This window comes from Leuciscus leuciscus (assembly GCF_965113295.1).
Source record: "Leuciscus leuciscus genome assembly, chromosome: 22".
NCBI lineage: Eukaryota > Metazoa > Chordata > Actinopteri > Cypriniformes > Leuciscidae > Leuciscus > Leuciscus leuciscus.
This window is the reverse complement of record NC_138746.1, coordinates 21,769,125-21,792,763: the sequence shown is the minus strand read 5'-3', so window position 1 is coordinate 21,792,763 and position 23,639 is coordinate 21,769,125. Positions and strand designations below refer to the sequence as shown.

General features: G+C 39.7%; 1 protein-coding gene across 2 annotated transcripts in view; it reads left to right on the top strand.

Moving 5' to 3' along the window:
• The window catches only part of syne2b (spectrin repeat containing, nuclear envelope 2b), a 109,311-nt gene that overhangs the window by 9,811 nt on the left and 75,861 nt on the right, over positions 1-23,639 (top strand). The window contains exons 5-50 of one of the 2 annotated variants that reach the window (XM_082154398.1): positions 146-223; positions 632-724; positions 847-1,043; positions 1,127-1,326; positions 1,467-1,567; positions 2,117-2,200; positions 2,600-2,677; positions 3,182-3,295; positions 4,070-4,207; positions 4,452-4,616; positions 4,712-4,824; positions 4,963-5,131; positions 5,250-5,346; positions 5,483-5,682; positions 5,831-5,995; positions 6,233-6,370; positions 6,556-6,657; positions 6,877-7,053; positions 7,161-7,319; positions 7,556-10,207; positions 10,370-10,504; positions 10,715-10,867; positions 11,714-11,907; positions 12,000-12,090; positions 12,202-12,284; positions 12,374-12,497; positions 12,648-12,793; positions 13,097-13,247; positions 13,981-14,576; positions 14,778-14,924; positions 15,398-15,548; positions 16,143-16,301; positions 16,387-16,554; positions 16,662-16,763; positions 16,864-17,067; positions 17,149-17,356; positions 17,476-17,588; positions 17,740-17,945; positions 18,035-18,142; positions 19,346-19,625; positions 19,862-20,191; positions 20,335-20,664; positions 22,086-22,415; positions 22,500-22,844; positions 22,982-23,160; positions 23,251-23,566. In XM_082154398.1, the coding sequence (XP_082010524.1) occupies positions 146-223; positions 632-724; positions 847-1,043; positions 1,127-1,326; positions 1,467-1,567; positions 2,117-2,200; positions 2,600-2,677; positions 3,182-3,295; positions 4,070-4,207; positions 4,452-4,616; positions 4,712-4,824; positions 4,963-5,131; positions 5,250-5,346; positions 5,483-5,682; positions 5,831-5,995; positions 6,233-6,370; positions 6,556-6,657; positions 6,877-7,053; positions 7,161-7,319; positions 7,556-10,207; positions 10,370-10,504; positions 10,715-10,867; positions 11,714-11,907; positions 12,000-12,090; positions 12,202-12,284; positions 12,374-12,497; positions 12,648-12,793; positions 13,097-13,247; positions 13,981-14,576; positions 14,778-14,924; positions 15,398-15,548; positions 16,143-16,301; positions 16,387-16,554; positions 16,662-16,763; positions 16,864-17,067; positions 17,149-17,356; positions 17,476-17,588; positions 17,740-17,945; positions 18,035-18,142; positions 19,346-19,625; positions 19,862-20,191; positions 20,335-20,664; positions 22,086-22,415; positions 22,500-22,844; positions 22,982-23,160; positions 23,251-23,566 (10,569 nt within the window). The remainder of the gene's footprint in view (positions 1-145; positions 224-631; positions 725-846; positions 1,044-1,126; positions 1,327-1,466; positions 1,568-2,116; positions 2,201-2,599; positions 2,678-3,181; positions 3,296-4,069; positions 4,208-4,451; positions 4,617-4,711; positions 4,825-4,962; positions 5,132-5,249; positions 5,347-5,482; positions 5,683-5,830; positions 5,996-6,232; positions 6,371-6,555; positions 6,658-6,876; positions 7,054-7,160; positions 7,320-7,555; positions 10,208-10,369; positions 10,505-10,714; positions 10,868-11,713; positions 11,908-11,999; positions 12,091-12,201; positions 12,285-12,373; positions 12,498-12,647; positions 12,794-13,096; positions 13,248-13,980; positions 14,577-14,777; positions 14,925-15,397; positions 15,549-16,142; positions 16,302-16,386; positions 16,555-16,661; positions 16,764-16,863; positions 17,068-17,148; positions 17,357-17,475; positions 17,589-17,739; positions 17,946-18,034; positions 18,143-19,345; positions 19,626-19,861; positions 20,192-20,334; positions 20,665-22,085; positions 22,416-22,499; positions 22,845-22,981; positions 23,161-23,250; positions 23,567-23,639) is intronic. The other variant, XM_082154399.1, reaches the window with a different exon arrangement.

The following is a 23,639-nucleotide window of genomic DNA, read 5'->3' as shown; positions in this document are numbered from 1 at the left end:
TGAAAACAGAAAATGTGCACTTTCCAGTTACTAGGCTATTGGTGCAAACCGATAATCTCAAAATGGCCAAATATTGGCAAATATAAGAATCTATTACAAAAACTTAGTGGGATTTTCTAATAATCATAACCAACCTTCATTACAGAGCCGGGAGAAAGGAAGGGGGACATTTCAGCACAGATCAAACATCGAGAAAGCTCTAGCGTTCCTTATGAGGAAATCGGTAAGATGCCACACTTGGAAAAAACTAATGGAAATGTATTTCAATGGGCTTTCAATCAGTTTAAATTTGCACACACACAAAAAAACGTAATTTGTGTTGAAACTACTTTTTTGTTTGTTTGGGGAGATTTTCTGTTCCCAGCATGGGACTGAATGGGGAAAGTTTGAGAAAGAAACTTAAGAAACTTTAAGAAACTTTAAGAAAGTTTTCTTAATTAAGAAATTAAGCTGTATTTAATTTGTTTTTATGTAGAGGGAGACTTGTTCGCATGTGGCTAATAAAAGATTATGGTCTGCTGCTTTGAAGAACAATCGCATTTTTTTTTTTTTTTTTTTCTAGTTTTAGTTCACTTCTGTGTGAAGGTGAAATATCAACATCTGTAACTTTATCAACATCTTTACCCTGCAGATCAAACTGGTCAACATCAATGTCTCGGACATCATGGACGGCAAGCCTTCCATCATTCTGGGTCTGGTCTGGACCATCATCATGCACTTTCATGTACGTTTGCTGTCTCAGTGTAACAAAAGAGTTGGGTTATATCAACCCCTAGATATAAACTGAGGAGAATGATTGTCAGTTTTGTTGGATGATTTCTCTGATGGGTCTTCTACGTTGTTTAGATTGAAGAGTTGGCCAGCACATTGTCCTTTAGTTCTCGTCAGTCGTCTCTGGAGTCGCTGGCGAGTTTGGACACGCGTTCCACCAGCAGCAGTGCCCGCAGCAGTCCAGTGCCACCCCGTGGTTCACCCCTGCACGCACGTTTCCGTGTATCTGCCAAGAAAGCCCTGCTGCTGTGGGTCAGAGAGCAGTGCCAGAGGTGAGGAACACCTGCTGAAAGGGATTCTTGGGAACAGTGAGATTCTGGACTATAAAACCATTCATCTTTTCCTGTCTTTTCAGGGCTGGTTGTACTCTGAATGTGAAGGATTTTAAGGTGAGCTGGAGGAGTGGCGTAGTGTTTTTGGCTATACTTCATGCTCTGAGGCCGAATATAGTGGACCTAACCAGAGCCCGAACAAGAACGAACAGACAGAACCTGGAGGAAGCCTTCCACATTGCTGAAAGAGAACTTCACATCCCCAGACTACTAGATCCAGCCGGTAAGTGTGTGTTTGGGCAGTGCAAATGTACTGTATGCTGTGCAATTTAGTTTTGTGTGTGTAACAAACAGCAATACGTTTGTGCTTCTGATCTCTATGTATATGAATTATCATATAAGAATGGTGTATGTGTATTTCAGATGTTGATGTTAGGGATCCTGATGAAAAGTCTATAATGACTTATGTTGCTCAGTTTCTACAGTACTCTAAAGATACTTCTGTTTCTGACGAAGAAATGCAGGTTAGACACACACGCACACACACACACACTTAGACTTTTTTGTACACTTTTGAAGATTTCTTGTTTACTTTTTTCACTGTTTACAATTACTATACCCTAACTTTAACCTTTCACAGATGGCTTTTGCCATTTGAACCATTTCACTAGTGAACACTGTCCTCACAAGTATGGAAATAAGAAATAGTTCAACCAAAAATGAATGTTCTGTCATAATTTATTTATTCTCATGTTTCAACTATTCCTTGAATTGTTCCTGTAGTAGGATTAACTACAGCTGCACAATTAATGGAAATAAAATAGAAATCACGATAGAGTTTTTATTTTGAATCACAAACACAATTTAAAAAATCGGAGTCGCATTTTTTTCGAAATTAGATTTATGTGATACTATATTTGTGAGACTTTTTTTATATTCAATCATAATTATATATCAAAACAAGTGATAGTATTCCTCCAACATTTCACACTGTAAATCTAAATGCTCAAATGACTCTTTATACTCTCTTATCTCTTTATCTTTCTGTTTTCCCCCTCTCTATGGTGGTTTAGTATCTCACTCCTCCTCAGCGTCTCTCTCCTGTCAATCTGCCATCAGACTTTACTCCCTCTATATCTGCGTCACCTCTAAGACAGGTACTTCTATCTCTCTGTCGCTCTCTGTGTTATTTTTAGGTGCATGATTCATTCATTAACTGCTTTTTCTCTTTTAGTTTGGTAAAGGTGTGTTAGTTTTTGCTATCAGTGTCAGGATTATTCAGAAATGTCTATGAAAGGTTAATTTGAACTTGTCTGGCCTGTTTAACCTGTTTTGTGAGCGAATACACTATACTGTTATTGTAAGTGGTTGACACATAACATGTTTATAGACTTCTTTTAAATCATCAAGATTTTGGGTTAAAATGTAAAATAATGTGTAAGTAAAAGTGTATATCTTCCTGTAGGTCTAATGATTGAAACTGACTGATTTTGACTGAAGAGTTTGAATGCTATGGCCCACTTTTAATTGTTTTACTTGATATGTTCTCTGATCAGGCTCACCTGTTAATGCCCTGTCCAATCAAATCAGGCCCTCCCCAATCACCTGATACAGCTAGAGCAGCTGGCCCTGGGGTAAAATATCCACTCCCCTTTTTAAAATACCCCCTCTGATGCTCCGTAACCAGTGTTTATACCAGTGTTTTGCATGTATAAACATGCTGATGACTATACACTCAATTATGAAGATAATCCCAGAAATTACAGAGCTAATCCATTAAAACCAGAGAAAATCCCTGAAATTAAGGAGATAATTCAATTAATAAAGCCCCTCTTGTGTTTGAAGATTCTAATACACTGAACTTTAGCTTTCATGGTACTTGGCAGGAGCATTTTAATCACAGACATGCTGAGAAAGTTGGTTTGTGTTAAGAACTTGCTTCCTATAGAGGACTGCAATACTAAACTCTTTTACTCGCTTTACTGTTTAGTGTGCAGTGCAAATGGTTTAACTCGTGCACAGCTTTAATCTTTATTTTACCTCAGATATTGATTGCTGAAAATATTTTTGTTTCGTATATCGTTACTCCCTAATGGATAATAAAATCAAACAATTATTTTTTGTTTCTGTATGTCCAGACCTCAGCCAATCAGAAGGCTCAGGAGGTCACATGCTGGTTAGATCAGGCCTATCAGGAGCTGATTGAGGGATGGGACTCCACAGAGGGAGAGAGCTATGCTGAAAGATACCAAGTAAGACCTGAATATCAATGAATGTCTGAGGGGACGTTTACACAACACCGGTTTTAACTAAAAGCTTTCAATTAAAAATGCTCCTTTTAGTTAGTTTTTGTGCGTTTTGGCCGTTCATTTACACAACAACAAAGTTTTTGGGCCCTGCTTTTGAAAACGATACCGTTATGTCTCTGTGTAAACTACAAAAATGTGAATTTGTGATAACGGTGACGTCATGCGGATGTGTATTACGTGTTCAGTCTTTAGGCGTGTAGTGTTTCTTTACAAAGTGACATGATCGCCAACTACTGGTATGGCAGCATAATACAGTATTTTTTGTTGTTTTCGCAGATCTGTGTGAACGGGGGTCTTTTTGACAACGTTGTTGTCTGTATGTGAAAAATGCAACTGGAAAAACGTTTCTGTTTTTAGTAAATTATTGTCGACTTGTGTAAACGTACCCTATTAAATTCTTGAATTTGAGTGAAGAACATTCTTTTTTTTTATTTAGCAATAAATGCACAGTCATCATTCCTCAAAACAAAAGTTTATGAGCAAATCTGCTTTATTTGTTTGTATATTTGTTTGTATATTTACACATTTAATATGTAGCATGAATTAAGAATGTGAACGGTACCTATTGTGTCATTGACTGTGTTGAGGTACTGAGTTATAATATCCTGGTAATCCTGGTAAATAAACACATTTTATATTTGCATTGGTTTTGTTGTATATGATCATTTGCTTCTGTTGTTGATTTGTTGCATTAATGTTTATTTACATTTGTTTCAGGTCTTCCACACTTTCATTGTGTCCTTCAACGAGCAGAGGCGGCCCGTAATGCCGTTACTAACAGCGATGAAGAGGACACCTCAGCTCAGTGTAGAGCAGAAAGCCCTCAGACGAGCATGGGACACTCTCGCTGAGAAGGTCAGAGTTCACAGCATCACAAAAACGTTCTGTTGTGTTACTTTCTTGATATTTGATGTGTTTTATTTGATTATTCAATTTTGTGCTGAGATTCATTAGACTCAATTGAAAAACAGAAAAATAACAAATGAATATATTTGTCTAAATGTGAGCCATCTAAATGGATGAACTAGCTTCCTAGTGTACAGAAATACACAGAAGCCATTTGCTAATTTATTTGCACTGATATATGTGTCTTTGGTAGCTGCGTGAATATAAAACAGAGCTGGACCTGAGTCTCCCATCTCCACTGGACATTGTGGGCCGCTGGTTGTTGCGTATTGAAAAGGTTTTATCTGCCGAAGAGGGCGAGCCAATGGATCATGCTCGAGCCGCGGAGGAGGCCCGTGAGAAACTCGATCTACTAAAGGTTTGACTGACTTCCATATGTTAATTTTATGATGCTATAGAGCTGTTCAGACATGAAAATGTAATTTATGTCATATTTCTTCCACATTTTTGCAGGTGTGTTTGGAGGAGATGTCACATCACATCAAGAGGTTTAATATGTTTCAAAACACAAATGAGTTTGGAGAGACTCTGGTGCCGACAGACAAGATGGAAGAGATGAAGAGAAGGTGAGTTTGACTGCTTAACCAGACATGAATCCTACTGGGAATGAAAAAGCATCACTTTTAATGACAATATTTCTGTTATCGTTTCATGAACAGCAGTAAACTGTGTTTAATTATTTTGTGTACGTGTCCATTTTCCAGGTTCACCAGTGTCCGTGTAACAGCTAAATATCATGGTATTAAGCTGGAGTACCATGAGCGCAGACACACAGTGTTAGACCTGCTGAATCAACTCAAAATTAAACTGCGTTCTTGGAAAAGAGCCTACATTTCCCAGGAGGCTGTTCGTGTGCTAATGCAGGACTGGAATGTAAGTGAAAAATGACAGAATGCTAAAAGTGTATTTACGACTGGGCATTACTTTGCGATTATATTAAAAGATTGAAATCATTAAAGCTTTAACATTTTATCACAATTAATGTTTTTAGGAGACTGTGAACAAACAGGACTTGACATCTTTGCTGGATGGAGCCCTCCACAAATTTAAATTAATCGCTAACAAATACACCAGCAAGGCTGCCTTGGGTAATACAAAGGAAGTGTGTGTGTGTGTGTGTGTGTGCGCATAGTAATTACAGTATAAATAAATATGACAATGAAATGGCATTTTTTGGAAAGTGTTGTTAATCAATAATTATTGATAAGCTGATGTCTGCTTCAGCTGGAGACTCCACACAGGTAAATCGCCAGGTGGCTGATCTAGAAGCAGATGTGACAGCAACTCTGGAAGGTATACGGATGATGAGGGGAACTATGGGACGTGTGTTGGCAGCATGGGACTCTTACAGTGATATCTATACCTCAATGCGCGCATGGCTGGAGCAGGGTCCGCATAGTCAGCGACACGGGCAGAGAACAGAGGTACACACAAACTTTTAAATTACTTTTTTATTGTAGTTTTAAATGCTATAAAAAAAAATTGTACTGGGCAGAAAAACCTTAAGTATTTTTTTCTGTTTTTTGGAATATAAACATGCCTATCCATCGACTTTTTTTTCTTTTTTTTTAGGTGACATTATCAGTGATGTCAGAGTGGAGTTCTCGGCAAGCTCACCTGAACGAGGTGGCCAACTACCTGACTGAGGTCACAGACCCGCAGACTAGCCGTGCTATTTCAGACGAACTCTGCAAGATAAATCTGCTCTGGGCTGACTTTGCCAAAACAGCCCAGTTTGTGAGTCACCCATCATGTTCAAACTTGAATAGTCTATGTACAAACATATTCGAAAGTGAAGTATTTAAAAATGTGCACCTATCTTGACTTGGGACAAAGTTGATTTGTCCGATTGTGTTGGACAGATAATCTACTAATTAGTTTGCTTCTACAAATATAAATAGGTTAACACAGATTGGATGGTAAAGCTATGCATGCAATTTTAAGTAGTATTTTGAAGCAAATTGTATATTTCAGTCTTTGGCTGAGGAGCCCAGTGCTGGCCCATCTAGTCCTCAGACATTACAGGCCCTGATGAGGGAGGCTACTCAGTTACTGAAAGAACCTGTGGATGTGGTTTCTGGATCGCTACGTACTTATACAAAGAGACTACAGGTATGCAGTGTGTGAACAAACTCTTATGCACGCACTCACGCATCAATAAAAGCATACAATATATACTTCATATGTCCTGCCATTTTTTGTAGTAGCTATTTGTGATTATGTTGCTTTATCTTTTTGTTTTCTAAATTTGAGACTAGACTAAGTAGGATTTAGCTTCAAATTGTTATTTCTCCCAGCTTATGATGAAGAAAATAAAGGACGTGGATCTAGAAGCCCTCTCCCCATCTCTAGACTGCTCTCCAGAAACCCTGAGCAAACTTCAGCAGGCCATTCCTGAGGTAAGCAAATACAATGCTTTGGGTGGCCCCTTCAGTTTCGTGTGAATTGTGTTAATTCCCCTTTGTGTGTACTATCAAATTATACATGACCCGAGAATATTAGCAGATCATCCTGTTTTTAATATGTGTTAATCTCTACTAATTATGATCTTTTCTGATGCTTGTATTAATTTCTGTTTGTATTTGTTTATGTATCTATATCTATCCCTGTATAAATAGGTATTGCAGACACTCTGTGAGGCTGAACAGGTGTGCGATGAGCTGCGTGTGAGTGTGAGTGGGTTAGACGGGCGTCTAGCTGAACTGTTACACTGGGAGATGGAAGCCAGAGAGCTGTATCAGCTCCTGAAGGAGGAAACACACAGGCAGAAGAGAGGACAAGACCCTAGAGCCCGGGTGAGTATATAGAAGTATATACCAGAAAATATGCATTAATTCTCCCTCTCTTCTCGCTACATCTCTTTACTTGGCTGAATTGAAATAAATTCTCTCTTTTCCTGTAGCTGTTAATTTCGAGAGGGCTACAGTTAGAAGGTCAAGTGGTTATGGAAGAGCAGGATCTGCAGGTGATGGTCATGACTGGTCAGAAGACTTCACCGCTGCAGTATCTCATGGCATCCACCATGCAGGATAGGGTCCGCTCTGTTGTTGAAAAGTCACAGGTCTGTCTATCGCTTTTAGATTAACAACACTTTAAAAAGCTAAAAGCATGATTGCACCTATACAATATTAATTTGAAAGATAATATACAGCATTGAAACAGCTCTTTCAGTAATTATCAATTATGCCATAAATAATGTTTTCTGTTAATTTCATATAATGCCAAGGAATGAGTAACCATATTTTAGAATTGTATGCAAATGCATTATGATTTTTTAATTTTGCTAAACCTCAACAGGAAGCCGTAGGCATGCTTAGCTCTTTGGGGGCTTGCAGAGACAGAAGCCCTGCTAGAGACCGAAGCCCTGCTAGAGACCAGCCCCCTTCCAAGGTTTTTGTCCAATATCAGGAGGCAGAGGAAGAGTCCAAAACCCAGAAGCTCTCCTTCCAGCCTATCTCTCCTTCAGGAGCCCCTAGCCAAACAGAACCCCAGCCTGCAGTCAGAGCCAAAGTCCCAGTACCTTCTCAGAAATCATCAGAGATACCTTCTCAAGCTGTAGTTCTCAAGAGCCAGCCGTGTAGTCAGCCTGTGCCTATGATTGTTGTACAAGAGTATGAAGAAGAGAACAGGAGTCCACAACCACAAATGCACCCCTGTGAGCAAGTGAAAGACTCTCAGTCTATTGAGCAAGTGAAAGACACACAGTCCATTGAAGTGAAGGCACAGAAAGTTGTCCAAGCTCAATCAAAAATCAAAGAGCATCATGTAGAAAGCCAGACATCTTTACCACAGCCTGAGACACAAAAACAGACAGAAAACCAGTGGAAGATGCAAGCTCCAATTGCTAGCCAACCCTCACAGATCCTGCAAAAAGCAGCATCACAAGTTCATAATGAACAACAATTAGCAACACAGCCACACGTGCACATCCAAAAACAAGAAAAAACTCAACCTACAAAACTGCAGAAGGTTCAAGCACAAACGACAATCCAGTCACAGCCTCAGGGCCAATTAGAAACACAACCACAGAAAGATATTACAAGCCAACATCAAGCTCCAAAGCAGCAGAGGAAAGCAAAAAGATCCAAGGCAAATCTGCAGAACAGACCTTGGCTTCAACAGAGGAGTCAGCTGGAAAATGTTACCCAAAAAACAGCTCAACTGGTGCCACAATCTCAGTCAGAGCCAGAGGACAAGGGTCAAATAAGTCCTCAAGCACCACCACAACATATAGTGGCTGTTACCTCACCTGAAGCTCAGGGACCTGTTCATGGCACGGTGACAAATCAGTCTAAAAGCATTGTTGAGAGTGGTGAGAAACGCATGAAGCACGCTCAACCTGTTGCACAAGAGGAACCCCTTATAGTGACACAAAAACTACCTCAAACTGTGCCAGCAGTTGCTGCACAACCAGTGATTCAAAAACAACCACAACAATGTGTGTCTCCTTCGATTAGTCAACAAGTATTAACCCAACATCCACCTCAACCCTCTATATCAACTCAAACACAAGGAACTACACAATACTCACAAGCAACTGCACCTATTCAGCAACAAAAGCAACCTCAAACATCGATATTGACACCACAACAACCTCAAGTGATGATCATGAGACAGGCACAACCTCAATCCATGACTCCCATGCAACCACAATGGCAGCCACAACAGACTATTTCACAATCTCATCCTGCACTGCCGCAACCACAAAGATTTCCAGTGACCCAAGCAATGCCCCAAGGCATTTCCAGACCAGGGCAGCAGTACCCAACATATCCCATTCAACCACAAGTGATTATGCAGAGACAACAGTCACCACATGGTGTAGTGCAGACCCAGCAACCCACACTGCACAATCCGACTGTGATTTTCCCTCAGCCCAAAGTTGCATCCCCCATACAACCCAGAATCTTCTCTATGCCTCGACCCCAGATGCCTGTTCAATCTCAAACCCAAACTCAGGTCATAGCACAGGGAAGCACACCACTTATGAGTCAACCACACGGGAAACCCCAGTGGTATCAACCAGGAGATGTCCCCCAAACTTACCCCAAGGTCCAAGGACCAATTTCTGTTGCTGCCCAAATGCAGCCTCTGGCCCATTTCCAAACTCATCCCCAACCTCAAAGTGTCCCTCCATCTCAACCTAAGCCGTGGTCAACAGTAAGACCAGGCATAGTGGCCCAGACCTACCCCACTGTTGAATTTCCAGGTCAGAAAGTCCAAACTCAACCTCAAATGGCAGTTTACCCTAAAACTCAGCCGCAACCACAGCCTCAGCAGTGGCCCCCTGCTAGACCAGAATCAACTTGGGGTCAATCACAGATAAGACCCCAAGGTCCAGCACAGGATATGGTTACCTCTCAGCAATGGAGACCTGTCAGTCCAGTATACCCAAAGGCTGAATCTCAAGGGCATGGACCATATCCCCAGCTCCAATATCAAGCCCTTCCAAGACCACAAAGCCCTCAACGGCAGTGGGGTCCAGTCCAGCCAGAACATCAGTTTCAAGTCTCTTCCCAGACTATGTCCCATGGTGTTCTCCAGCCAGTGGCTCAATGGAATCAGCCACCTGCTCAAGCTCCCATAAGATATCAGAGTCCACAGCAGCCTCAGCAAAGTCAGCAAAAGTGGGTTTCATCCAGGATAGAGGCCCCATCTGAAACTCTCATCCAAAGTCAAGCTGCTCAGACAGAGCTTCAGTCCCAAGATCTGACAAAACCTCAGTTACCAGTACAGGAACTGCCCCAACAGCAGTCAGCTCCTCGGGTTAAGCAGCCAGCACTTGCCCAGGCTCCCCCTAAAGCCTATACTGAGGCTTATATAAAGGCACAGGCCCTGGTTAGGAATAGATTTGAGGAAGCCAAGCACTGTCTTCAAGAGCACATTCTCGAAGCTATCAATGTATTCAAGGATAAGCGAATGACAGACGAACAGGCATCAGTTAAGGAGGTTTGTCCATTTTAGACATGACTTGGTTTGCTTGTTTTTCTCTAGTGTTTTCAAGAGCCAAAAAGCCAAATTTCATGAAAATGTACTGTTGTGTTTGGGTCTTTTATAAGAGAATAATAAGTCTCGGTTTCTCAAGTGTCTGTGTTGTTTTTTTGTTTTCAGGAGACGCTCCGGACTCTGGACCCTGAACTCCTTGAAGAGTTCTTGAGGGCTACAGAAGGGATGGAAGCTTTCTGCACCCCATCTGAACTTAGAGACATGGAGTTTTTCACACAATCTGTTAGAACACAGTGGAAGGTATATGCGTAGTAATATTAGTGCTTGTGTGTCTATATCTGCAGTGTGACTGTATTGCAATGTTATTAACAATTTTTATTTTAGATACTGTTTAACTGAAATGCTCGACAGTATATTGAACTGTATGTGAAGTTAACATTAACTCAAACATTAAGAGATTGTGTGTTCTTTTGTGTGTTGTGTGTTCTTTTATTTAATTAACATTTTTAGGCTGTTCGAGTGCAAATATCAGAATTTTTGAGGCAACTCAGATTTGAGTTAACCCGCCTGCATTTTAACCGTATGGTTGAGATATGTGAGATGCACTTTAAAAGGGAAAAACTCAGCCTTAGGCCTGAATCAGTATCGGAATCAAAGGGAGAGGTAAAGTTACTGACCACAGAGCATGAACATCATATGATCGAATCGGAAATTTCTCTCTTTCTTTACATTTTATTTCCTCCTTTCATTTTTTTAATCTTTTGATTTGGGTTCCATTAATTTCTTGTTCTTGTCTTTCCTCTTAACCACATTACTACTCACTCATTTGGCATGACATAATTTTGTTTGCATGTTGCAAGGCAGGAAAATACAATAAAATACTGCCAAATTAAAACAATAAAGGAGCTTACAATAAAGTAGCAGCATTAAAGTGCCCTTATTATGCTATTTTAAAGGTTCCTAATCCTAATTTTGTTTTAAAGGTCTCCTACAACTGGTTTACATGCATCAAATGTTAAAAAAAACTCTTTAATTTTCTCATAATATACATTGCACTATAACACTACATTTTTCAATTATTCTCAAACGACTCATTCCGATGATTCAGTCTCTCTAAATACCTCCTTTCTGCGAGCTACTCTGCTCTGATTAGCCAGATGACCCAGTCTGTTGTGATTGGTCTACCGCTTACAGCGTGTGTCGGAAACGAAATGCTTATTACCATAATTTAATTTCAGCTCCAGAGGCTTCCTAAAATTCAGAGTTCGGAGTTGATTCTTTCTTTTGAGAGACAATAGCTTTATTCATCGTGCACTTTCGGTTTCACAACTTTGCAGATCGTTTACATTCACAGACAGCTATATAACACACTGAATTAAATGTAATATTCGAAAAAACATAATTTTTTATGGCACTTTATGGGGCACTTTAAATAAAAATTTTAAATGACAAAATAATCCTTTTGTGATACAGGTTTAATGATACAGGTTTTTTTTTCGCTTCCTGCAGGCCTGTTTTTCAGCAGAGGGCAGTCTGGCAGAGGCAGGGCAGCAGCTTGAAGCTCTGAAGGAGTTATGTGATACTCTGAGCCCTGAGGACGCACACAGGCTTGCACAAGCCCAACTCAGAGAATGTGAGAGACGGCTTGCTGCCATCCAGCGGCAGTTTAGTGGAGACAGAGATACACCTCCTCCGGACACTGGGTAAAAGAAGGAGAAAGAGCCTCTCTCATATGTGTTATTTATGTCTGATAAAAACATTTTGGCATTAATTCTTTTTTTTTAATGCCTAATAGTTCACAAACAGAGCAAACCCCTGAGCCACCCCCTCAGAAAGCACCTACAGTCTCACCACCAGCTGAGAAGCCCAAAGAAGTTATTTCAGAGGTACAGCTATATGAATATTTTTTAGGACATATGTTTTTTATATATATAATAAAGTTAGTCCCTACTAAATTTATCTTTGGTGCATTTTTTGTCTGGGGGATATTGGTTTAGGCTGTTGCACCGGTCAGCCCCCAGCGACCGAGAACTGTGGAGAAGAGAGAGATAGTGAAACAAACGAGTACAGAAGAGGACAGGTATGGATAAAAAGAGAATATTGTTTATGTTTCTGTATATGATTGTGTGTGGTATTGTGTCAGATTCTTATTTTTCTTGGATTGCTCAGGTACCGCAGCTCCAGATTTGCATTACAAGCTCAGCTAAACAGAAATGAGCAATGCATGCTGGGAGATCGTCCCTCAGAATCAGTCACTCCCACAGACCTGCAGAAAAGATTAAGAGAATTAAAGGTAATGCACTGTGTTTTGTGTAGTTTTTAAGCTGGTGATTTGATATCATTATGCATTTTCAAAGGACAATTACTATAAAAATCAGGCCGTAGCAACTTTTAAAACTGGCAGGGAAATTACTAAATTTACCCCCTCTCTGTTTTGTTTTAGTCTCTATGGGACGAGACAGAGACTTTGTGGAAGGAGTATGAAACACTGTGTATGCAATGTGTTCAATTCAGCGAACGATCTGTTGAGCAGGACCGAATGGAGCTCACTGTCAGGTGGAGAGAGCAGAGGTCACAGTTACAGGGCAGGTATGTGTGTGCATCAAGAAAACAACCCTGTCATGTGAAAGTTTGTGTGTTCAGAGTGAGACATTGCATTACTTTCATCTTTCAGAGCAGTATAAGCTGGTGTGTTTTAAACTAGTGAGCTGAAATAAATATTCACATAACACTACAGCATATTACAGCTTTGTTTTTGTTCTTTCACCCAGTGTCACCCAAATGATCATATGATCCACTCAAATCAAAGAGTTCCAGAGAAAATATCCTGTAGCCAGACTGTCTGTGTTTGCATTGTGTTGTTTGTTAAAATAAGTCTATGCTCTCTGTCAGGGTGGATTCACTGGGAGCAGCACTTGAGCTCATGGACTCCATTACACTGAAAATCACGGAGTTTTCTGAAAGGCTGGAAAAATTCATTAAAGAGCCCAAAGACATTAAAGGATATACACTAGCTAACCCAGTCATTCTGAAAGATGTGAAGGTGAGAGACATTTATATATATTAATTTATGATTCTTATTTATGGTTCTGTTTGTGGTTAAGCTTCATTATAAAGACACAAATACCATTTTATTTGGTTAATGTAGTTAGTTTTATTATCTGTCAGTCTAATTTATATATAGCATTTATTCATAATAATATTTACTTAGAATGTTTAATATTTATATCCACTGAGTAAATGAAATGAGGAATGTACAAGTACACAGATGGCATTTTATTTGGTAAATGTTGCTATTTTTTGTAGCTATGACTCTCATGCAACACATCATAAAATATATAATGTAATAATATTTACTTTTTCTACTTTTAGCACAGTTTATAAATAAAATGAAAGATTCAGCTGTAAAGGGCTATAAATTTAACGCATTAATTTAGTATAATAAGTTATTTTTAAAAAGTGGGGGGGAAATATTAATGCATTTAATCATGCATTCTGATGATCTGTACATAACAGGCTATGTCTATTCAATTACATAGTTCAATTCGACTGCATCATTTGTATATCTTTTCTCATCTTACTGTATATTTGCATATTGATATTTGCTATTAATTTGAGTCATCTATCAGTGCTTTGTGCAATTACTATTTAAATATTATATAATCTGAGAGACAAGGAAGTTTGACGTAATAGATTCCGTAGTAATGTCGCTGCATGTTAAGCTTTTTTTCCATCTCATCTTTTTATCTAAATATCTACCTCGTCCTCATTTTCAGGACCTAGATGAAAGTATCCAGACCGAGTTGGATCGTCTGTCTCGATTCGACTCTGAACCCAGTCATCTGGACCTGCGAGACCGATCGCCTCTGACTCAGGTGGTTCTGAACCACAGATCCAGCCTTGACCGACTCAGGCAACAAGTGCGCAAGAGCGACGCTGCTGCCCGTGCCCTCGACCGCTTCCTCATGTCCCTGCGGACCGTGGAGCTCGATGTCTCTTCTGTGCAGAGCGCCCCTGGCAATGATCATGTGGTACTGCAGGACAGCAGGTCTAAGCTGGCACTAATCAGGAAGGGACTCAGCAGCCTTAAGGATAAGGCTCCACAGCTGGACCAGCTTTTGGGCGGAGCACAGCTCGAGGTGACCCAGGATGGGAGCCCTGTTTCCTGTCTGGATATGGTGGGCGTCCTGGTTCACAGGGTGGAAGAGGCAGATGATCGTCTGATGATTCGACAGAATGAGTTCCAGAAGGAACAGCAGAACCAGGGACTCGGCCTGAGGAGGAAGACTATGCAGGCTGAGCTGAGAAAGGTGCAGGGGGCAGCAGAAAAACAAGGTCTAAAAGATCCCACCATGCCAGCTGTGCAGCACCGGTATTGACATTTTTTCATGCTTTTGTGTGCAAGTGTGTCTTGTCTTTATTTGGGCTTAGTATATTGATTTGGTGTTAATTTATCTTAATTTGATTAATTAATCAGCATGTGATGTAATTTCATTATTTAAGCAATTTAATTGATCGATAGTCCCTTTTTTTTTGCAGAATGTCCATTTACACTGTGTGCATCTGTGTTTAGGATTCGAGCGCTGTCCGATCTGGAATCACATTTGAACTCTCTTCGCCCTGAATACGAAAGCATCAAGAAGCAGAAAGAGCACCCTGATCCAGCAGACGAAGAGCTGGACCTCCTTTGGGAAGAGACTGAGAGAGCTGTATCTGACAGGTGGGTTCTAAACAAGAGACACAAAAACTAAATTAATGAAATTTGCCCATATAGGGTTAGTTATTCACTCACCTTCATGTAATTCCAAACACAAATGAAAGATTTTTTAGAAGATATTTTTCATTAAACCTGAGATATTTCTGTCCCTCCACTGAAAGTCCATTCCACCAAAACTTTCACACTTCAAATCGTTCTTAAAGAGATTATAAAATAATTCCATATAAACCGAGAGGTTTAATCCTTGTCTTTGTGGAGATGTTTTTTGATCCCATGAAGGAAAAAAGCTTATAAATCCATACTAAGTGATGTTTTTTGAAAATGTAATAATGCAGAAAGTTTTCTGTGATGGGTAGGTTTAAGGGTAGAGTTAGTGTAAGGGGAATGAATATACAGTTTGTACAGTATAAAAATCATTATGTCTATGTAATGTCCCCATAAAACATGAAAACCCAATATATGTGTGTGTTTGACAGACAAGAGCAGTGCACTGTTCTTATGGAGCTGCTGAAGAAGTTTCAGAACTGTCGCAGTAACCTTAGCAACACTCTCCAGAGGGCGGAGCAAACGATCAATGAGCAGGCATCATACATGGGCAAAGACAACCTGCAACGCCTCCTAGCAAAAGTATGTCAACCTCAGACTAATCCCAACTCTTCACAATACATGCTAATGTTATAATTGCCTATTGTATTTACCATCTGTTTTCTTTCACATAAAAAGTACTTTAATACTGGATTTGTACCAACAGGTGTCACTCACAGTAATGTCGCTTCATTACTCATAATATAACACTAAGATCTTTTAAAATTTTCATCATCTACATGTACATAATCTACGCTTTTATTTGTCTGAAAGAAACTACTTTCATCATTGCTCTGACGAATCGGCGCTGAAGTTTCTCTAATACTTTTAGATGCTTGCTATAATTGGTCAGATCCTTCATATCCTGTGGTACATTGTTTTCTGAGTAATTTTCATGAATAAAATTGGTAATTTATTATTTTGCGTGGTCTACACTGAAAATTCAATAACTGCAGGGTCATTGTTCATGGGTAGGATCAAAGAAATTCTTACAGGTTATAGATCATGCCTACCTAGAATGAGTAGCTTTAGATCCTTAACCATCAGGCCACCATGGTCACTTTTTCTATTTAATCTCATACTGTTTCTTTTAAGCGTAGTCCTTTATTATATTTACACTATGCGTTATTATTGCAGGTTGTTGGCATAAAGGAGGATCTTAATGGCCTCGGACTCAAGATGGAGGAGTTCAGATCTGTGTGCAGACAGTTGCAGTCTCAGCTGAAGAAAATTCCTGATTGCTCAGAAACTCCTTTTGAGATAGAGGCAGATGCTTTGGTGGACTCATGGCTGGATGTGAGTATATGAAAAACATCTGTTCACATGCATCACACTTTCAGTTGTTTTAGTTTCTTGGTTAATCTGCATGTCTCTTTGGCAGGTGTCAGAGAAGACTGACTGTTACATGGATAACCTGCGTTTGGGTCTGGAGTTGTGGGAGAAACAGCTGGTTCTGGGTGGAGACGTGGACAGCTGGACTTCAACTAAACTTATCATCTTCTCAGAGTCTCACCCTTTCAGCAGTGAGACGGAGGTTCTCAGCATGAAGGTGTGTCTTCACAAAATGCTTCATAGGGATTCAAAATGTTCACAGACATGGACTAAAAAGCACAAGACTATCGTTTTGATTAAACAGGTTCGTTATGTTTTTATTAGAATGAGATTCAGTATCAGGAGGACAACCTTGAACACTTCCACAGGAAGTTGCTAGAGATCCAGGAACTGCTGCAGAGCAAAGAATCTCCACTTGAGTTACAGGTGAATGTGCAGATTACTTTTTCTGTTTATTAAATGATTGCACTTTCCTAATTCCTAATTATTCCTAACTTTAAGTGTACACACACACTGTCTCCCTTAGGTAATGGAAACAAACCTGAGGAAGAAAATGGAGCAGGTGAAAGAACTCTTCTCCGACTGCACTGACGTGTTCCAGGAGCTCCTCACAGTTAAAGCTCATTTGGCTGAAAAGATTGACACTTATCAATCATCTGTGAAGAATATACGCTCCTCAGTAGATACGATTAGCTCAGAGGATCGCACACAGCTGGATGCGCACTTACAGGTATGATTAACAGACAGACAGACAGACATGTACTGTATAAACACTCTTTTGGTGTATAATTTTATTCATTTTCTTTTGTAGGACTTGTCTGAGCAGCTTTTGGACCAGGAGGAGCAGGCTGATTCTTTGCTGAAGGAAATCGAGCTCATGTCCAGCATTACTGGACCGCAGGCTTTGGAGGAGCTGACCAATCACACCAAGCATCTCAAAGACAGCATTGTGGAAATACGAGAACTGATTCATCAAAAGAAGGAACAGGGGGAGAAAAGCTTCCTTCAGACTATTAAAGGTTTGGAAACCTCATTCTTTGCCAAGTGCATTGTGCCATTAATTGGAAACTAATTGAGAAATAATGTAAATTTTTAAGCGATTTTTGTTGTGTCTATTTGTCCCATTGGCTCTCTGCAGAAGAGTTCCAGTCATTTGAGGAATGGTTGCAGGATGAGCAGCTCTCTGTGAATGAGTGTTTTGAGAACCCTGAGAGGAAGCAGGATGTCGAAATGTCCATGCAGAGATTGACAGTGAGTAACAGTGAGGTCACAACCCTATGGTTATGGTTTCCATTGTGGCTTTTACATTTTTCGAAATAATCGCATAATTATAAAATAACAGGAAGGATTGAAATTTAGTAGTGTCTGTTTAACAATACTGAACAATTTGTGTTTTCTTCAGAATTTCCTGGCCTCTAAAGAAGGAGAACAGCGTCTGGCCCAGCTGAAGGAGAGATTTGAGAGAGGTGAACGGGCAAAGGTTCCTTCTGAGGCTCAAGCTTTGCTCTCCTCATGGCATCAGGAACAGGAAGGAGAACTGGCCACACTCAGGGCTCACTGCCAGGGACGCCATAAACAGCTAGATGACATCCTCCACAACCTCAACAGGTACATGGACTGAGCTAACATCACAGCTATTTGTTGCTACTGTTTTTTTTAATCCATTCATTCATCCAATCATGTCTTTATGTATTTAGTTTGGAAGAGGAACATAACCATTTGAAGGACTGGCTTCAGCACAGGGAGAAAGTGCCAGAACAGAGAGAAAAAGTTCGACAAATCCAAGAGGAGTTTCTTAAAGAAAGGTATTCGCTTTTCAAAATGTTCATTTTGTATTTTTTTTTTTTTTTTTTTTTTTTTACAAAATTAACTAGAATTAATGTGAAAAAATGTAACAATACATTTGCATTTTATTGGTTCTTTGAAATGCAGGTAAACAAATTATAATTTTATAAATATAAATAATAGTAATATTAATTATTATTATTATTATTATTATTCTAAAAGGAATATATTAATTTTGTAATAATACAGTTAAATATTTAATCATTATTAGGATTTTTTACATTATAAGATACTAATACAATACTAATATTTGTCAAATTTTAAACACTCAAGCTTTTAATTTGGTGGAAAACTGCAGAGAGACTTTAATTCTTTATTTTTAGTTGCTTTATGCTTTAACCAGAAGTAACAAATCTGGTAAAATTCTTAAAAATACTGTAATACGCATGTAAATGAACACAGTGCTGCGCTTCATCAGACTTAAATCGCAGCCTTTTACAATGTGATCATTGCACTAACTCATACCGCGATTCAACTTGACTTAAATTGAACAGCCCTTTTATTTGTAAAATTTTTACAATTTAAAGGGGTGGTTGATTATTTAACTGTTTTAACTTTAGTTAGTGTGTTATGCTGCTGTTTGAACATAAACAACATCTACAAAGTTACAATGCTCAAAGTTCCAAGCAAAGGGAGATATTTGCTTTTAAAGAAATTGCTTTTTAAGGACTACAACTAACGGCTGGTAGGGACTACACGACATTCCTCTTGAGTTAGTGATGTCACCAACCCTAGAATTTACATAAAGCCCGCCCCCTGAACACGATTTATAGATTATCAAGACAGAATATGCTAATGACTAGAAGATAACTACACATAAGCAACATAAATTCATAAACTAAACATTCAGAAATGTCCTGTTGCATTCTACATGTTGTCACTTCTTCTTGAGTCTCTCCATCATTGTCTGAATCTGATTTGAACATAAAAGGCTAAAAGTTTTTGAAATTTTCAGTGCATGTCTGTGTGAGTGCTGGTTTTCCGGTTTTCCCTGAGCAAGAAAGCTTTGATGTGCACAATTGCTTGCAAAAATTGCAGTTGTATTACATATGCTGCCTTTCCACAACAAAAATGAATGACCTGTGCTAAGTTTTGGGGAGCAAATACTGATACTATACACCCATAAAACCTGCACAACTCTTACCTTCATCCTTAATCTACAGTGGTCGTATGGAGGCATTCAATGACCTGTTATCAACTGTAAGGATACGTGGCCTGAGGGGTGACCCTTTCCTTAGAGACAGCGAGACCCTGATAGACCAATATCACAGCCTGGGGATTCTTTTGGAAAATCAGGCCCAAGTCCACAAGACCCTCGATGATCAAACTGAAACATTCCAAACCAATGCAGAGCAGATTAGAGCCTGGATCAGAGATTTAAAGCAAGGACTTGAGTGCATCACCACAGACACGCCAATCCAAAAGAAACATATGAATGCTCAGGTGGGTCTCCTAACCATTACTGTTTGGATTTTTTAGCTGTGTTTTGCTGGGGGAAACATACATATATTCAAACATTCTTAAACACCTAAAGGAATAATTTACAAGAAATGTAAGTTCTGCATTCATTTACTTGTTCTAAACCTGTATGACTTTAATGTTTCTATTTAACAGAACATCTAATTTTAAAGAGTATCCTCAATGTATTTAGGATAATTTGTATGTTTCTGTGTTTTAAGTCTGTTCTGAATCTAAGTGCTGAAGGTGATTCTAAACTGGGGGCTCTGAAAGAAGAAGGTGATGCTTTATGTGCTCATGAGATTTTGGAGGACACCAGAAGACAGGAGCTCATTCACACTCTTAGAAACATTGAAGATGAGTGGAAAAGAGTTCTGGATATGGCTCAACAATTAAAACATCAGGCAGAACTCCAAGACACTCTCTCCCGGGAACTAAAAGATCTACAGGCCCAGGAAGAGAGCTACCAATCCTGGGTGAGAGAACAACTGCAAATGCTGCACTGTCTGGGGAAGGAACTTCAGCCACAGGAAAAACTAATCAAAATACAGGTAAGAGCAGAGGAAAAAGTTTGTTTTAATTGAAAAGTCCTTTTTTAGGAATCTTGAATGGTTCTTATCTACCTAAATCTAAAGGTAAATGTTGCTTGCAATGCACATATTGTGTTGGAGAGTAATGTCTGTATATCCTCTAGGCTGTATTAGACCTTGGTGATGAAGCCAATTCCAGACTGGCCAGTTTACAGAGACAAGGAAAAAAATTATGTTCTTATAAAGAGCTTGACAATGAGAGGAGGAGCCACATTGACCAAACCCAGAGAGCGATAGAAGAGGAGTGGAGGAAAGTGCTACAACTTGCCCAAGAGCTCATGAACCAGGTCAAGCATGAGGAATCTCTCTACAGATTGATACAAACCTTCTGTGATCAGGGAGAGGACACTCGGTCCTGGATTGGACGGCTCAGAGAGACCCTGGGTTCTCTTCATGTGACATCTTCCATTCAAGAGAGGCTTAATGGAGTTGAGGTAATAGAGAGGAATATTTAACCCTTAAATGGTGCAGTTAGTGGGTGGGCCTAATTTATGATAAAATGTAATATGTCTATTGAAAATAGGGCAACTACTCAGGTCAAGTGACTTAACTCCGCTCACCTCATCTTTTTCTAAAAGAATAATGGCAGTATGTTGTAAGAAATCCTCTGGTTTTGAGGTAAATGTTGATATTTTATGTATTAACTATATTTGTAGGAACTTCCCTGTCAAAATACCGTTTCTAAGCATGACGTTATTTATGTTGAAAACAGATGAAAATCTAAGGGCATACATTGAATTATATCAGATGACCAAAAGTAGCCGACACATCTTAAGCATTCAAAATGGAGGGCTACATAAATATCATTGGTGCATAAAGTGATAGGATGGGTCTTATTCCTTAGTTAAAGGGATAGTTCACCCACATTTTTATTTATCCCATTATGTACTCACCCTCAAACCATCCTAGGTGTATATGACTCTTCTTTCAACCAAACACAATCGGAGTTACGTTAAAAAAATATCCTGGCTCTTCCAAGCTTTATAATGGGAGTGAATGGTATCTGACATTTTGAAGCCCAAAAAAGCGCATTCATCCATCATAAAAGTAATCCTTATGGTTCCTTAAGGTTTAATAAAGGCCTTCTGAAGCAAAGCGATGAGTTTGTGTAAGAAAAATATCCATATTATAACTTTATAAATGGCCGTACGCGAGTAAAGTTCCGGCGGAAGAGTGACCTCTGACCCGACGCAGATGTAGGAGTAGCGTAAGCTTAGGTAAGAGTAGATGCCTCTCGCTGTTCAAACAAATAGGGCTGGGCAACAAACTCAAGCTTCTCTTATATTCTCATTTTAGACTTCTAATTCGTGACCGGTGTTTTGTTTTGCTCTTTCCTATGCGCTTCCGCGTTTGTCAATAAGTCATGCGTCGGGTCAGAGGTCATCCATCCAAACTACACTTGCGTACATCCGCTATCGGAAGCCAGTGATTATAGTTTATAAAGTTATAAATATGGATATTTTTCTTACAAAAACGCATCGCTTCGATTCAGAAGGCCTTTATTAACCCCTGGAGCCAAATGGATAACTTTTATGATGGATGGATGTACTTTTTTGGGCTTCAAAATCTTAGGTACCATTCACTCCCATTTTCACTCCCATTATAAAGCTTGGAAGAGCCAGGAGATTTTTTTAACATAACTCAGATTATATTTGGCTGAAAGAAAAAAGTAATATACACCTAGGATGGCTTGAGGGTAACTAACACTTTAAGAATCAATACAATATGTCCTGGAAGAGTATACATTTATTAAAAACCTATAAAAGCTTCGATTGGCTGCACAAATGCATAAAGAAATAAAAGCATGATAGAAATGTTCTAGATGAATATCCTGTTTTTTTATTGTTTTTTTTAGGCAGTACTAGCTCATAGATCTGAGGGGGACTGTAAACTTGCTGACCTAAAGATGAAGGGAATGAGTCTATGTTCCTGTGAAGATCTAAAAGAGGACAACTATCAGACAATCCAACAGACATTACAAGATGTACAGCAAGAGTGGACAGGAGTTTTGGCGGATGCTCTTGAGCTGAAGAACCAATCAGAATTTGAGGATTCTCTTTCCAAGGACCTTCAGGATCTTCAAGAACAGGAGGAGAGCACTCAATCTTGGATCAAAGAGCAGCATCTGAAGATTGAATTGCTAGGTGAAGATACTCCGTTACAAGAGAGAATGAATGGAGCTCAGGTAAGAGACAAAGCGTGATATTCAACCTTCAACAAATATGTCTGACTTACTCGCTGACATGTTTTATTGGTTTATTTACTCTAGGCCATCCTGAATTCTGAATCAGAGGTAGATTATAAGCTTGCCACACTGAGGAGGAAAGCAGACGGTTTGTGCTCTCGAGAAGGCCTGGAGGAGAAGAGAAAACAGGAAATCCAACTGAACCTAAGATCCATTGAAGAAGAATTGAAGAAGGTCCTGGCAAGAGCTCAGGAACTAAAGAACCAGACTGAGCTCCAGGATTCTCTTGAAAGGGAGCTTCAGAATGTATATACCCAGGAGGAGACCACCTGGTCCTGGGTGAAGAACCAGAAAGATGGCCTGGACTCACTGGGAATAAGCACTCATGGTACACAGAACCAAATTGAGGAGAGACTAAGCAAAGCACAAGTAAGTAGTATAATATGGAGAAACTGAATAAACAATTAAGGAAACTTTAAATTCTGCTGATAAAGTCCATAGTGAAATGCTTATTTAAATGATGAAAATGTGGTAGTCAAGAACAAGTATACCCCTCTGTCCTTCAGGCAATTCTAAGTCTTCACTCTGAGGGCAACTCTAAGATTGCTACCCTGAAAAGGACAGTAGACCATCTATATATCCGTAAAGATCTTGATGAAGACACAAGACATTCTCTCATTGAGAAAATGAAAAATGTAGAGGAGGAGTGGAAGGCAACACTGCAGCAAGCACAGGAGCTGCATAGGTTTGATATAATAATTCTATATGTAAATAGTAATCGCACACAGCACTAATAGATGATTCAAATGATTGCAAATAATCATATATTCCGCAGTCTGCTGAAAAGTGTAGTGGAACGCCTGGTGTCCTGCCAGTGTCAGAAGGAACAGCTTCAGTCTCGTCTGGAGCAGGTGAAACAGCAGACAGCTGCACTGCCACACCACTTCCCCTGGCCTGGTTTAGGGGATCGAAGGCACACAGTGGAGCAGGCCAAGAGTCTGATAGACCGTACCAGAGCCCTGACCCCATCTCTGTCTGCTGTCCGTGCGCTCGGGAGGGAGATGAGCCAGCTGACCCGTGATTCCAGCTGGATCGATCCATCCTGGGCCACCATGGAGGAGTCCATACCTGAGTTGATCACAGAGCTTACGGTAAGGCTGTAGGAGAGTGCTGTGCTAAATATTTCATAGAATGTTTCATAGAAACCTGATTTATGTGTATGAA